The 18,062-nt window shown below is 27.5% G+C and overlaps 1 protein-coding gene across 1 annotated transcript in view; it reads right to left on the bottom strand.

The window, feature by feature from the left end:
* Positions 1 to 18,062, bottom strand: part of LOC111633249 (adhesion G protein-coupled receptor A3-like) — an 81,587-nt gene that overhangs the window by 28,028 nt on the left and 35,497 nt on the right. The window contains exon 4 of the mRNA XM_023377787.1: positions 11,938 to 12,009. Within this exon, the coding sequence (XP_023233555.1) occupies positions 11,938 to 12,009 (72 nt within the window). The remainder of the gene's footprint in view (positions 1 to 11,937; positions 12,010 to 18,062) is intronic.

The raw sequence follows: 18,062 nt of genomic DNA, 5'->3' as shown, positions 1-18,062 counted from the left end.
GCAAGGAAAAGTGCAACCTATAACCTAACCGACATTCATCATTTAATACAAGAATCAATATCTTCGATTTGTGGGGAAAAAAAAAGACATAATGAGCATCACTCAAACTGGAAAAAAGTTTAGACAAGTGGGAGTATCTTCCGAGCGATGTCATTCAACTAATTTTAGGAATTAATTTTGACAGCATCATCATTGATTTCAATAAATTCTTTAGGAGTAAAGAATTATAAATGACTAGAAGTGATAAAAACATTATTGAAAGTAACACTTCTTTCTTTATATATAAAAAATTTAATATATAAAGTCTGATCAAAATATGCTATACAATTATATAAATAAGGAAATCCCAGTCTAGTCTGAGAATTAATGTAAAGCAAATTAACAAGTTTATAAAAAGTAATAACACTTTAAACACTTTAAGATCATTGTTTACTAAGTTTAACAGATATGGAGCAGCAGATCAACTAATCAAAATGCATATAAATAAATGAAACACAATACAAAACTTTGTGAAAATAAATATCAAATGCAAGACTATGCGTGATATTTAGTAATATCTGTATTTTGTGCAATCATATGTTAAAATTTCTCTATTCTTAAGCAAAGAACAGAGTAGAATGGGCATTGCAAATATTTTAATTATAAGTATGCATAAAATACATACAGTATATACATGAACATAGATAAGAGGGATGGACCAAATGGGTGTGGACCCCTCCCATATCCAAGCATGTTGAACACTTTGTTTTATATGATACTTTAAGTATTAAATTAGTTTCAAGAATTCAATGACATAATAATTGTATTCTTGAGAATAATTTAAAGTAATATCTATGAGAAATGTTACGAAAACTATTGTGCATGCACAAGTGGCATTTTTTTCTCTTTGTTAACTTTGGGCCCTCAAAAAAATTTTGATTACATTCCCAATATAGTTATTGATTTACCAGTATTTTATTATTGGTTCAAATTGATTTTCATAAGAATATATAACACAGATANAGAATATAAAAATGAATTCATTTATATTTTTCTAATATTATTTAAAACTTTTTACACCGTAAATGATGATTAAACTGTTACACACAATTACTTAGAAATGAGTTTAATATGTATTAACATTAAATATTAATATTCACTAAAACAACATTATTCATGTTATATTGCTTTAATTCAACATATATTGTAACTTGCATTGTGTCCTTTCATGTTTTTTCATTATTTACTAGATTAATTTTATTTATATGATTAGTTAGTTAGTTAATTAGGTTTTCCTATGCCGCCAGACACACTAGGAAGCAACTGCTGTCCAATTTTGATCAGTTGGAACAGTCTCTATCTTTTTCTACATCTTTGAACTGTCTTAAATGGTCTCTTTCTTCTTACAGGTAATAATATTTAAGTTGTAACATTGTAATCATAGATGATACCTACTCTGGATTACAATTATATGTACTAAATTATTTTTGTGAATGTTTCCGTCTAATTTGATGTTTACCTAAACAGTTTGTACAACTGGATATTGGTTTTAAATAAACACACTAACACCAAACTCTAGCAGCAAAAAAAAACTTATTAGCAAACGAATGTTTTTGCCTGTTTTAAATGGTCATCACAAGGTTTTGGTTAGTAAAGTCAAATGGTGATTATAATTAGATACAATTTTTAAATAAAAGAAACATTAATTTAATTGAATGTAACAGTGTGAGTGATGAATGACATGCATTAGTTCAAATAAATAAGTTAATTATTAAAAATCATAAATTTGGAAGCTTTCCATCTCCTTAACAACACAGACAATAATTTATTTGAATTAACACATGTGGGCCATTCATTAAGCACTCTGTTGCATCCAATAAAATTTATCTTCCTTTTAAAAGTTGTATTTTAATTACAATCTCCATTCAAATTTACTACATTTAAACCTGAGGATCACCATTTAAAACAGTTGAAAATATTTGTTTGCCTATTAAAGTGTTTTGTTTTGCTACTGAATTTTGGTGCTAGTGTGTTTAATTTGATATGTTGCATTATAACAGACAATGTACAGTACAAGGATTCATCATAGATTTTAATAAATTCCCTGAATTATCCTAAAGTGGCACTGATTATAATAAATATTCAAAAAAAAACATTAAAATCCAGGATGATATATTTAAAAAAAAACTGCAAAAATAAACTAAGTCTCCTGAATGTCCATTTGCAATTGCTGAAACACAATTAACACTAGTAGGGTCAACCTTTATAGACTCTTCTCAGCCCATACTTATGTAAATTGTTTAAAAGAAATGTTTAATGTTTTTATTTTACAAGGAAACTTCTACAAATATCTGAAAACAATTTGCATAACTGTATTGCTTATAAAGAAAGGTTGACTCAGTATTAATTGCATTTCAGTGATTGGACATTCAGAAGACTTCAAAACTTTCATTTTTGTATTTAATCTCCAATATTATATATTTTCAAATATTCAAAATTAAATTTGATTAAATGGCACATTAACAAAAAATTGCCAATTGGATGAATTTACAGAATGAGAAACACAACCTTAACACATTAGTTTAATTGGATAATTTAAAGGTTGTAATATTCAAACAACACATTATTATTCCTGAAGTTATTGTTAATTTGAGAATCAAAATATTTATAGATTTATTATATAACAAAGGGTGTATAAAATAAGCACATTTATTGTAAAGTAATTGAGGCAGAATGTCAGCAAAGCCTATTATACATGGCTTATAGCACAGTTGAATCTGAAAGCACCATCAATATGTGGGCTGTACTGTAAACATTGGATGTTTTCAGGAAATTTTTCACAAGGGCAAAGTTTGGAGAGAAGTTTATTTATATAATTTTTTAGGTTTTTTCCCCCACAGGTAGAATTATAGAATACATTATTGCATCAAAGTTTTACGTAACAGATGGAGTGCATTACACTAGATAAATATCTAAATAAATAGATACTGTGTAAGCCTAATTCATTTTAATGAAATGGAACACTGTTAAATAAATATGGATTATGAATGAAAAATTAATTATTTTCAATTCTGCTTAAGAAGTTTTTAAATTGGTCCTTGAAAAACTTTCTAATCAAGTTCTACTGTATAACTAAGATTGCCAACTTTCCAAGTAACAAATTTTGAACACAAATATTTTTACTCTTTCCACTCTGCGGGCACTAAGAGTAGGGTTAGACATAAGAATAAGGTTACACAATCCTAAACATTTACTCTAATTATGGATAAAAAAATCTAAGACACTTAGAAAAGAATGAAATTTAGTGTTATTAAGATATAATTGTTCTTCATAATTTGGTTTCTTATAAATGTTTAAGATGAAAAGGTCAAAATAGCCAAAACACAGATTACAGAAAGAAACTACATATATCTTTAGTACTAGTAACGCTTAATTTTTCTGTAATAGTAGCATTGCATTTATTAATATACAATTTGCTAATTTTTCATTTCTTTCTCTTCATAGTGCATAAATATTAATTTTTTTAATATACAAATATTATCAGAATAAACACTGCAAATTTACATATGACTTACACTTCTGTTAATATGTATTAAGTACAAAAGGTTATATTTTTAAAAAATGACTTAAAAACTTCTTAAAGTAACAAAAAATTATCCTTCTGTCTTTATCGATTTATGAGGAGAAATATTTGAAACCAAATAATCTTAAAAAATCAAACTTTACATAGACTACAACTTTCTTCTATAAGGAACAAGCTTTATTAGTTTAATACTATCTCCAATGCATTTCACCCTGACTATAACAGAGCCTCTTCAGTGGATATAACATCATAATCCATAGCAACGTTTGCTTCACAAACAGCATGATTTTGATAACAAGCTATCCTGTGTGAAGATGTATTTATACTATAACTACATTATCCCAGCATGCATCTACTCTCATGCCAGTATTTAAATTAATGACATTTTTCTGTATAACAATTGCATAGTGTTCTTAATAATAATAAAACTAATAAAGCTGGTTCCTTTTAGAAGAAAGTTCTCATAAAATCTGACTTTTTAAGGCCATTTAGTTTTAAATATTTCTCCTCATAAATCGATAAAGACTGAGAATGATAATTTCTCGTTATTATAAGAAATTTTTAAGAGTTTTTAACTTTTTCTTTTTTAAAATACAACTTTTTAACTTATCAACCAATTCCATTGTTTAAATTTTACAAACACCTTTGTATTGAAGAAGTTCAGTATTATAATGATTAATAACATTATAAGTGTGATAAATGTCTTAAATCTATTCCAGACCATTTAACTGAATCCAATTTAAATAATATTTAGACTTATATCCTTCTGTAAATAATGTATACATTTCCTATGTGTTAGGTGTAATTTAGATTTAAAGAATCTTTTCAAAAGGGAAAATCCTTTCATTTTTTGTTCTTTTTTTGATGCTGTTACAATTGTATTTTCATCCTTTTATTGAACAAGGGAGAGGTTTTTTAGGATTTTCAAGCATTCAGATATCCCAGTTACATTACAAAATGTCTCTGTTATTGGCTGTTGACTTGTAAATCTTGACTTCTAGAAATTGAACTGAGAAATTTTAGATTTTTTTTTTTTTTTTTTTTTTTTTTTAGAAAGTAGAGAAAATTTCTAAAAATATCATTCAAAGTTTTTGTTCCATTTTCTCTTAGAATACCTCCATTCCATTTTTAATACAAAACAGACATAAACATCATAATAAACCTGTGTAAGTAGTTAATATAAATTAATTTAAGACTGATTGTTTAATTATATGTCTAACTGTTTTTAAATTAAATTGATAAAACAAATTACTAGAAGTATACAATTTGAAAACACAAGATGAATTTAAATACAGTACTTCAAAAATATTTAATAGTAACAAATGAAAGATGAATAATACATTTCTTTATTAATAATTTCTGAATCAAAATAACAAATTTATTGAGAATTTTTAAGAAATTAATTAATTTATTATTTATATTAAAGGCAGTGCCTTCAAGTGGCTGTTTTCCCTCTCCAGAAACAAAGATATTTCCATAAAATCACAAGGAAAACATATAATTATGGTACATAAATAAATGTACCATAATTACACTTTGTAAACTGAACAAGGTTTTTGAATAAAAGTGAAGTTTTTGCAAAAAATTTTTTTTAATTTGACAAAAGCAGACAATTTTAAATCATCAACGCTAAAATCCTCCAATTGACTTCAAGGCCAAGCATTATTCTGGTAACCCAATGTTACTTTACCAGAGAAATGTTTTAAACATTAAAGCTAACGTTATGATAATTTTAAATAAAATTATAATTATATCAACAACATTCAGTGCTATTAAACAGAAAAGATCCTAAAAGTAGCAAGAATGCATATACAAACTCAAGTGGCAAGCACAATTTCATCTTTGATGAAGAACATATGTAATATAAATAGAAATTCCTAAGTGGAGACAATCAACTTGATTTAGTTGCAATGAAAATTTCAAAAAAATACTTTTATATTATTTTATAGTTTTATATAGTTAAGCTCTATTTTATTTATGTGTGTTCCTAGTCATATTTTTAACAGATAAAACTAACAAATTAAATTATTTATTATGTAGGAGAAAGAGTAGCGTATGTAGGAGTGAAGTAGAGATTTCTAAATTTCTTACAAAGGAGAGGTGTAGCACATTAACAATAAAGCAACTATTCTCATATGTGATATTCTTACCAAACAATTAAATTATTAGTGCTGTATCAAACAACAACAAAATCCTCTTTAGAATAGAAAGAGATCCAAAACATTTAAAATATAACAATATTTTATTATTTATTTATTTTAAATTAATACAGGTAATATCAAATGGACAAGAAAGAACTGCCCTCAAATAACAAACCCTTGGATAAAAGCAAAACAGCAAGAACATAAAATGCACAAATACGATAAAACAGTGAGAACATATATAAATACATACAAACTTATGATGTTAAAACATGCAAGAAAAGAAACTACAAAATAAAATTATCTAATAAAATACATAAGAAACATATATACAATATTAGTAAAATAAAAACAACATTGATAAAAGCAACAGAATGTAAGGTAACGTATGCAATACACACAAAAAATTAAATATACACAATACAATAAAATAAAACATGTTTTATTTATTTGTCAAAACCATGTCTTCTTCTTGTTTTGTTTGGTTCAATGTCATGACTTGATGAATTTATTGACACTTGGCAAATAATTTCATCGTCAACTTTTAATCCATATAGATATGCGTTTCAGGCTTTCACCCCTCTTCAGTCTATTACATAGATAGGTTGTATCTTGTGGACATCTGTCAGGCACCTTCCGCACTACATCTTCCCACTCCCCTTCCCTTCCCTTCCGACTTGACGGCCTCTCCCACATGCCTCACAACGTGCAACATCTCACTCCAAGAGTGCCATACACAGCCTCACCTGCTACTGTATAAACATTTTATTTTAATAGTTGTAACCAGTTATAATAGTACACAAAGAAAAAAAATTGGTACAAAAGAAAATTTAAGGAAAGCTACAAAATTACTACAGACAAAAATAATATTAACAAGAATCTAAGCATAGAAATCATAAAAACTGGTTACAACTATTAAAATAGAATGTTTATACAGTCGTAGGTGAGGCTGTGTGTTGCACTCTTGGAGTGAGATGTTGCACTTTGTGAGGCATGTGGGAGAGGCCGTCAAGTCGGAAGGGAAGGGAAGGGGAGTGGGAAGATGTAGTGTGGAAGGTGCCTGACAGATGTCCACAAGATACAACCTATCTATGTAACAGACTGAAGAGGGGCGAAAGCCTGAAATGCATATCTATATGGATTAAAAGTTGACGATGAAATTATTTGCCAAGTGTCAATAAATTCACTAGGTCGTGACATTGAACCAAACAAAACAAAATAAAACATATTTGCAATACAACAACAAGAGATGAACAATCAGCAAGAATACATAAAATTCTTGCATGCTTTTTCAAAATGAAGAAAGTCTAAATAAAGGAGGTCTTCCAGGTAAACCCTTTCAGGAGATAAAAGACTATTAAAAAATTTAATATATAAAGTCTGATCAAAATATGCTATACAATTATATAAATAAGGAAATCCCAGTCTAGTCTGAGAATTAATGTAAAGCAAATTAACAAGTTTATAAAAAGTAATAACACTTTAAACACTTTAAGATCATTGTTTACTAAGTTTAACAGATATGGAGCAGCAGATCAACTAATCAAAATGCATATAAATAAATGAAACACAATACAAAACTTTGTGAAAATAAATATCAAATGCAAGACTATGCGTGATATTTAGTAATATCTGTATTTTGTGCAATCATATGTTAAAATTTCTCTGTTCTTAAGCAAAGAACAGAGTAGAATGGGCATTGCAAATATTTTAATTATAAGTATGCATAAAATACATACAGTATATACATGAACATAGATAAGAGGGATGGACCAAATGGGTGTGGACCCCTCCCATATCCAAGCATGTTGAACACTTTGTTTTATATGATACTTTAAATATTAAATTAGTTTTATATGAAGACAGAATTAAAATTAAACTATCCAGAACAATTATAATATAATAAAAGTTTTGAAATTATAAATTTGTAAGAGTAGGATATCATATTATTAAAAAAAATATATGATTTATTTATTAACATGGTACAAAGTTTTGTTAACTTTTATCATTAGATACTTAGTAAATACACTAAAATAAATAGTCATTTATTTCCTTTCAAGTAATCTTGCTGCAAAATTAGGCAAATAAATGCTGACATGTTAAAAATCAACAGCAACTAGATTAAACACTTCATTGCTAATAAATGTGGAACTGTATTTTTAGATAGCAATTTATTTATAGAAAGTTTTCCAGAAAAATGCCAGAAGGGATGAACGTAGGAAACTGTTCAATACACTATGGATTACAATAAATACTATGGATACATTCCAGTAAGCATCAAGCAGTGCATCAGTGAACTGCAATATACTAAAATGTGTTCCAACATTCACTAATGAGTTCGTCAATGCAGTGTCCCATGCACGTCACGCTAGTTGGGCCATAAATACGACGAGCTCTGATGAAGCAGTATGGCCAACTCTAATAATATTAACATCATTTTTGCTACTCATCTGTATTAACCCAGTTATTTTGACAAAATAAGTCTGCAAATTCCAATATAGACCTGTTTGTTTCCACCATGTTGTTAGTTTGCCAGACATTCTAGTAAACGCTTATTAAACTATCTATCAGTACATCGGTTACGGCTGAGACTGATACATACTGGAATGTACCCTATATTAGTAACTGAATTAATCATTTTTTTCCAAAATTCAATACTCATTATCATAGTATAGTAAGTTAAATTTTATTATGATATTTAAATTAAAACAGCTTCAATTTTAACATTTAAATTTTCTTGCTATTCCAAGCCTGGTATGAATGTTTATTATTAATTAATTTAATTTTTTAAAAATAGGTTTACGTATACGATAATGCAAGGGACAAGAGTTAATACAATAAAAAAATTAAGACATCAACAAGACACAAAGAGAACAAGGTTATGATGAATGACATTTTTCTCTTCTCCACAGGGCTGTGGAGTCGCGTAAAAATCTACCAACTCCAACTCCAACTTTTCCTTACCATCCGACTCCGACTAAAACACCTAAACTCCACAACTCCGACTCCGACTACGACTCCACAGCCCTGCCAGGGCTGTGGAGTCACATAAAAATCTACCGACTCCAACTCCGACTCCAGCTAAAACACCAAAACTCCATGACTCCAACTCCACAGCCCTGCTTTTCCAGCCAGCAATATTAGCTACATTTCACATGTAAAAAACAGTAACAGTGAAGTTTATATGATAAAAGCGAAAGTCACTGCTGCACTAAGTTGGAGGCTATTTTAATTTTTTTAGGGGGCTTAGCTGTCTCATAACACCCCTGTAGCTATGGCACTGAATTAAATATTTCTAAATTATCCAAGCTATTTTAGGAATAAAAACTAATTAATTTTTTGTATAAAAATCCAAATTATATAATGGATTAATTAATTAGCCTTAAAATATTTCAGAAATATTCAGTTAAAATATGTTTTGTTAAAGTTTGCAATGATTTGAATTGATAAAGAAACAGAAATAAAAATAAAATTATTGATAAAATGTACAATTTTTAAATGTTTAATTAATATTTTCTACGTTTAAACTTGTACTTAAAACAAAATACATAATTTTTTCACTTCCGTCATCATGAAGTTATCCTTCAGGTCTCGGAACCTGTTCTACCGCAGCTCAAGATGCTCTTGATCCTTCCATCTTTTTGTCACACCAGATTGCCCCTTTTCCTTCAGTAAATATTACAATGCTATTCTGGTCAGCCAGTAATCATCCATACAGATTTTTTTCTGTTAGATTTTAATATTGTCCACTATATTGCTAATACCTAATTTGGTTCTGATATCTATGTTTAATGACAGTATAATTTATCCTGTCCCAACAAGAATCTCCAAAATCTTGTGTGGATAGCTAATCTTTTGGATATTCCAAGTTGCTCAAACAAGATATCTGACACTCCTGTTCTTTTTAGTAATGTAAAAATTTTACAAAATAATGAAATATTGTTTATATTTGAAACAAAATAAAATTAAAATGTATTACATCAACAAATATTTAACTTTTATTTCTGCCTCTTTATCAATTCAAGTCACTATGAAAATTTAACAAAATATATTTTAGTACTAAACAAATAACTAAATATTTCTAAAATTTTAGGGAATATTCTAAGCAGAACTATGGAGCTGATAGGCCGAATCCCTGACTAAGATCCTGTCTTTAAATCTTAATTTAAAATACCGGTACACTTGGTTATATTAAAAATGGCATTTCATCACTATCAAGTGAATCTTTAGACATTCCTATCGAAACCACTGAAAATACTCTTTCTCACAGTGTTTTTCATTATCACCACTATCATCTTCAACTACATAATACATAAAGTCTATCCTTTTCCATCTATGGTTATAGTAAAATATGAAAAAACACTAGATTTAACCTTAGTCTTCTTACCCATCTTATATGAGTCTTTTGGCAATAAAAACTGAGAATTAGCTAACACAGAATGTATTCAAATACATATTTCTGAAATGAGAATCGATACTAATTAGTGATAGGCAAAGAAAGATCATGAAAGTGGGGAAATCATAAAATAAGATCTTACTATGCAGGAGGCTCCTATAATATAAGACAATATTTTTACATATCTATTAGGAACTTACTATAAAATACATGATAAAAAAAACAGATGTCGGAATTGGTCCACTTTTACTGACTCCGACTCCTCTAGCAACAAATTTGCTTTCAACTCCAACTGTACGGCCCTAATTTTAAGGCTAGTATTTAATTAATTCATTACATAATTTGGATTTTATATAATAAATTACCGTAATTTCCTGCATATAATCTGCACCCGCTTTCAAATTAACTTTTAAACGCAGATAACTGCAGGTTATTTGCAGGAAATTATAGTAATCATTTTCTACTCCTACAGAAGCTTGAAGAATCCAGCAACATTTAATTATTTTGTTAATTTTAAAGATTTCGAGTTTATTTGGTTCATATTTTTAAACACATTTTGATAATTTTTATAAAATATATGATTTGTAAAACAAACTAAAATGGAGTTTTAAAAACAGGATACGTTTAACTATAAAGGCATACATTTCTTTTTACTCTTTCTATCCTGTAGACACTACGAGAGCCTTTTTATCTTACCCATTACAGATCCAGTCAGGCCCTTAAGGGCTGATGGTGAGAGATGGGGTCCAATGCATCCAAGACAAACAATCCTTTGAAAAATTTGTGGGGTTTTTCAACCTCATGGATTCAGTCCTGGATCCCTGAAGAAGTAGGATGATCCCTTAACTTTCTCTGCCATCTAATCATGATGTTTTTCTTCAAACATTTGACTATACTCAGTTTAGAATGACTCTTTTGACATTATTAAATGATTCAGAACATTTTTATATGAAGACAGAATTAAAATTAAACTATCCAGAACAATTATAATATAATAAAAGTTTTGAAATTATAAATTTGTAAGAGTAGGATATCATATATTAAAAAAAATATATGATTTATTTATTAACATGGTACAAAGTTTTGTTAACTTTTATCATTAGATACTTAGTAAATACACTAAAATAAATAGTCATTTATTTCCTTTCAAGTAATCTTGCTGCAAAATTAGGCAAATAAATGCTGACATGTTAAAAATCAACAGCAACTAGATTAAACACTTCATTGCTAATAAATGTGGAACTGTATTTTTAGATAGCAATTTATTTATAGAAAGTTTTCCAGAAAAATGCCAGAAGGGATGAACATAACGACCTCTAATCATTTTTTTTTTCATTGTAAACTTACAAAGCTTATAAAATATTTAATCAACCGTATGAAAAATTTTATATACTTTATTCATAAATGTTATTAAATCATGTAATAGTCTATCATAATAAATTTAATGCTGAAAGAAAATAAATAATACTGAATACATTCTACGACAAAATTCAAAAATTATGCCGAACAGTTTATAAATTTAAAAAAAATCATAATTTATATTTAGAGTTTCTATGGTAAATATATAAATTTTATTAAAATGCATTAAAATAATGCATTTTAATAAAATTTATATATTTAAACTTTAAAGAGGAGAAAAAGGATTTCTTATAAACAATTCCTTACCATGATAATATAAGAAACACATTGATACTATTATAATATATTAATATTAAATATATATGAGAATATATTTAATATTAAATGAGAAAAAAATCATAAAATATCATCTAATTTATCTCATCTTACTTACTAAGATCAGTTAATGTATTAGAAAAAAATGTTTTAAGTGAACTTACAGTCGCTGTAACGAAGTTAAACTCTCGAACATTCTGGCCGACAAACTGGCCAATTTATTATGAGATAAATCACTGTAAATAAATAGTTTTATTATTTCATCTTATATATTTTTATAATTACTAAATAAATAATTCATTTTATACTAATGTTCTAATTGAAAAACTTTATCAATGCAGAAAAAGTACTCAAAGAGTTCATCAAATATTTAGTATGTTATTTGTGACTTTTAAATCCTTAATATGTGATAAAAGTTATTCTCAAAACATAAATAATTCTTTGTTCGTAAAATATTATTTAATACCGGTATTTATTGTAGATTCAATTTGAAACTATTGATTATTTGACAGTGTTTATGCTTAATTACACTTATTAATTTTAAATTCATGTGCATTTTCTGTTGAATGAACATTTAGGATGGCTGAGAAAATCCTGGTTATGATCTAGATGTTATGCAATATATGTTAAAGGAAGTAAAAAAATTTTTTACATGACGTAAATGCTGTTTTTAATTTATTATTTATTTTAATTTTATTCATAACTTGCAAGTAAATTTAATTATAAATTACTTTGAAACAAAAAACTGTAAAAAAATTTAAGAATCTAACTTTGCATAGTCATTTTCCTCCCTATCATTAATATTGACTTATCCGGACAATGCCCGAAACATGTGCAGTTATTGATCTTTCAAACTTCATTTTCCTGTGATGCGAGTTACATAGGATACTTTATATATCAATTATAACTGGTTTTGTACGTTGTTTATTGAAGTATATATTCAATGTGAACCAAAAGCACAAGCAGATATAGATGACAAACAATTCCATGTATTAAATCATTATTTTGGAAGTTATTTGCTTGTACTTTTAAGTTTGAAATCAATTCAGAAAACTCATTTTGTTTAGATATTTATTTGAATTGTTTAATAGCATCCTTGTTATTTTTCCTTCATTTCATACAAAAGTGTGTGAGTCTTTCATTTGTATATACAACTGTATAATGAAAAATTCATAAAAAGTTTAGGAAAAACTTTTACTCCTTAATAAGTAAATATATTCAATGTCTGGATGGCTCGGATGATAAAGGCATCAGTTTCTGGGGATCCACATTGCAGACTCAGAAACTTTCATGGGTAATTTGACCTGAACATTTCACTCATCCATCAAAACCCAACTGCTCCCATTGTGAACACAGCCAAACCCACAAGCATGAGAAAGTCTTCTTACTGCCCTTAGGGCAGGAAAAAGTCAAAATGCAAATTATTTTAAAAAGAGTTAAAACACATTCACACTATTATTACAATTTATTTTTTTGTGAATGTGATTATAAATATAAAAAAATGAAACTTATTAATTTCTTATTACATCATATTCAATTCTTTGATGTTATGTAAATATAACATTAAATCATATAAAAATAAGTTTAAAAAGCAGTATTTATAAATTTTCTTTTATTTTTTAAATTATTTATGAATGTATTTAACATCCTTCATGATTAGAATATAAATGCACATCTACTCAAATTAATAAAACAATCTGAATTATTATTTTAATATAATCACTCCGCATAATTTCCTTCATTACACGTCAAGTATTATCTAGTGGAAGTTTTAGTTTTGCAAAGGACCTTGCAAGTCCTCACCCTCAACTCGAAGGACTCTTGACACCTCTTTTATGTAAGTTTACATAACGAAGCTGTATCACACGTGCTACACACAATGCAAGCCAATACTGGATTCTAAGTACTGAATCAAGACTGAGTAGCGACGACTATATATTTCTAATGTATCTGAAACCAGGGCTGTATTTAAACAATTGTCATTGCCAGCATGACAACCGATAGCTACGGCTGATACCGGTAGTTCATGCAGAGTACCAGTCAAGAAGGCTGGCTCTCCTCTTTCATTCTACCCATTTCATTCTACACCTTCTCTATATTGTTGCATTACTCTTAATTCCAAAAAAAAATATATTATGTTTTATTTTAGTGGCATTACTTTGCCGGCATAGGGGCGAGATGCTATATTAAACTCCTCAGTAGCTCGAACAAACTTATTATTTATTTATTTATGTCTGTTTTATATATAATAATATTACGTGAACTGAATTCAATAATAAATTTGATTAATGTGGTACTTCAAAATCTCTTATTGAAAATAATTGTTTCCAGGAATTTTAATATATTAAAAACAAAAAAATTGTGAACAAATAATAGCTTATCTTTTGTAATATTTGCATATTCATTATTTAAAATACAGTTAATATCCAATAATTAAATTCTTCCATTCATTTCCTCGATAAGAAATTTCTCTCTTTATCAAACAATGTCAAAAACAAATTTTTCAAATCAGAGAGCTTAATTAATTATGCATTACAAATAGATTTTTTTAAATTAAATTTATTATAAAGAAATTTTTTTTTAAATCTATTAAAAAATTAACTCGACGCTTCAAATTTTTAAAATCACTAATTACAATTTAAACGTCAAAACATTTTAATTAACAAAAACGAAACAAAAAAATTACTCTTTTAATTTTTTTTTAAAAATTATATTTTAATAAATCTAAAAATTATTTAATTAATTTAAATTATTATGTTTTTGGAACGTCTCAAGTGTCATTCAATCAAATTAACAAATATTAAAACTGTACAGAACTTTTATAAATGAAATTTTTACAATTTACGGCTTTAAAGTGTTAATTTACTTTTTAATTAAAATGTCTTTTTAACATAATTTTTCTTTTTTATTAAATTTTAAAAAGGTCAATTTATCAAATTCTTAATCTTTAAATAATTATAGATTATGTGAGAATAACTTGCAGAAATTACATTACGTATCTATATATATTTTATTGATTTTTGGAAAGAAACTTCCATTCCGTGGCAAACTGAACACTCGAACTGATCAGCCAATTGTTAACATTAAATAAATGAACGTAACTATACTAATAATTAAAATATGCAAACCAATTGCCGCTAATTAAAACTATAGTTTAACTCAATTATCCAGAAAAATTCTAGTAATATCTAATTTATATACTTAAACACAAAGTTGGGATTTAGATTTGTATATTTGTTTGACTCCAATTAAACTAAGTAAACTAATAAGAAAATCATTAGCTATTGTTGTTTTGAAAGAAAAGTTCAAGTAAAAAAGGTAAATAAATAAATATAAACACACTAAAATAAAGTAATGAACAAGACACAATTGTACACACTACACAAAGAAAACTATTAGATTTAATTTGGATCAGTACGTCTGTGTGTTTGCATGTAAATATAAGTTTAACACGTGCATTCACGCATACATAAATATGTGTATTGAAGTCAAACGTATATTATACATTCTTATAATGATTAAAAAGTAATTAAAATGAAAAATGCTTACAGTTTTTCTACATTTGATAAATTTAGAAAAGCTCCTTCTTGAATTTTACTGATTAAATTTCTGGACAGGTCACTAAAAAAAAAAAATTAAATTAAATTATGAATTAAAAACATTTAAAAATGATTAATTTTATACTATTAAATGACATCCACATTACTTTTAATTAAATAAAAGTCTTTAATACAATTAATTTACAATTAATAAAATTAACACTTTTAGAAAACCACAACTAATTCACGATTATAATATTAATAAGACTAACAATGGTTTCATTATTCTATCACAATTCCGAATCCCAAAAGAGTGTGACACGCACCATAGAGCAATTCAATCAGAGCATTTGCTGATTATGGAAGACTAACGGAGGACAATGGAGAGTTGTTCATCACTTGTTTTGACAGAACAACACAACATGGCAATAGCAAATGTATGAGAAGGAACAGATATTGGAGGAAGAGACGAGGTGGGTAGGAGTCAATGATTGATAATGTTAAAGTCTGATGGTAGGAAGGTCGTCATGGTAACAAGCAGGTAAAGATCTCTTCTCCTTTTCCTCTTAGGACAACGATCCGTTCAATTATAGGGACAGAGTTATCTGCACCCAAATACAATGACTTTCCTCTGGCTCTACTAACTAATTCCATTACATTAGAAACTTCTGTTAAGTCGGTGCATTAGTCTGAACCCAGATCCAACGAAAGGAATCTGATTACTTGTATACAAATACTCTGGCATATTTGAAAGAGAGTTATTATTAAATCCAATAAATGCTACCATTAGAAAGATAAAATTAAAATAAATTTATCTTTGATGCTTTAATATTTTTTTTTAAAAAACATTTTTTATAATTTAACAGATAAAATTGAGATTTAAGCTATATTTTATTTAGGAAAAAGGTAAAAGAATTTAATAGGCCTGCGTTCATAATTTCATTAATAATAAAATATAATTATAGCATAAAAATCCATAATATTTTTTTTATTTATTTGGAAAGGAGTTTTCTGAGGATGGCATTTTATATACGTCAAAAACATTCGAGCCTATTAAGAAAACCATTTAATTTTTCGAACATTAATGCCATTAAACTGAATTTGTTGACTGGCCAGTATTTCAAAAAGAATATTAGGAGTATTAAATATTCTTTTTACACCTAATTTTAATGGTATCTGAATTAAAATCTTGTGAAATTTCTCCACATTTCAAGTACCGGATAAATGGATAAATATTCCTCTGAAAATAAACTCTTACACTCAATGTATCTATATTCTACAATAAATATGTAATAATAATTCAGACTTGATTTTAATATACAGTTAATCATTTAAATATTCTAATTTTCCTAAAAATTAAATAAATTTACAAGATTAAAAAATAATTTATTTTAAAATCTTTAAAGCAATTTAACTCTAGAATTTGTTTTCTTGTTTCTTTTTTTACAAACTTTCCATTTAAATTGATTACAAAACTGAGCTTCAGTGTTATCAAAGTAATTTTCATGTATTAAGTATAGAAAACATTAACATTTTTATGCTTTTATTGAGTTTTTTTTTTCAAATTACAATGCAATTATGCTACGACAGAAGTTTTTGTTGCATTGTAGAATCCGCAGATCTAGTATTATACCGCTTACGGCACAGAGTTGTAACATAAAAGTAGCTTTCCCTCTACCGAATAATAACGAGGTGGAAAGTGCATAGTTCAGGCTAGAGTTAACCTGAGGCATAGCTCAGGCTAGAGCTTACTTTGGTTAGGTCGCAGCTTAAGTTACAGCAAGGAGCCTTATCTACATTCTGGTTTTGCATTTTCAGAAAAAATTTTGTCTTTTGATTTAACAAATAAAAAGCATCAAAAGTGACAAGCAAAATAATAAACAATATCTCTCAAAATTTCAGTTTTTACTTCTGATTACAGTTAAATCAGGCAACGTCTTTTTAATCTTTAGAACCGCATTTCCAATTATGTAACACACACTTTAAAAAATCATATCTCACTGACCAGTTACTTTATTTTAAAGCTTACAAATACAATTGCTTTACAATGCAAGGTTTATTTACAGGTGTCGGCAAGAAGAATCTAGAGAATGCGACAGAGTTTCGACAAAAGAAAGAAGAGTCAAAAGGGTTAACGAATTGAAGTTTCGGTCGAAAACTGGAGGGAACCAAGGAGGCAATACTGCAGGAATTGCACAAAATTCCAATCAACTTCCCGGTCCGCAGAACCGCAGAGAGCCGCGGGAGCAACATCCATCTTCGAGGGAAGAGAGATGCCGCCCGAGTATCGGTGGCATTTTAAACGTCTCACTTAAGTTTAATTCATTATAAATAAATTTGTATTTCATTCAACCATAAAAAAAAACAAGATACAGTTTATAAAAACAGTACTGGTGATTCTGGAGTTATAAATTTTTAAAGCGCGGTCGTATAATATGGAATTATGCAGCACATAAGACTATTTGTCACTATTATTTCTGGTTTTATAGTCAAATGTTTACTTTACATCCTCAGATTCATGCAGTTTAGTCTACAAGTTTTTAGTGCCCAGTAAAAAATTTATCCAAACAAACAATAAATATGTGCACTCAAGTCTCTAACCTTCAAGTTTGAGAATTCTTTATCAAAGTATTATGAAAGTAATACTGTAATAAAAGTAATAAAATGGAAAAAATAAATATTTACAATTAATTAGAAGGGTCACTCAGCTCTTAATTAGCTTTCAACAAACAGAAAAAAAAAAGTTAATT

The sequence above is a fragment of the Centruroides sculpturatus genome, unplaced genomic scaffold (genome assembly GCF_000671375.1).
Source record: "Centruroides sculpturatus isolate CEXI.00-Female unplaced genomic scaffold, Cexi_2.0 scaffold699, whole genome shotgun sequence".
NCBI lineage: Eukaryota > Metazoa > Arthropoda > Arachnida > Scorpiones > Buthidae > Centruroides > Centruroides sculpturatus.
Note: the sequence above shows the minus strand (reverse complement) of the source record. Positions and strands in the feature narration are given on the sequence as shown.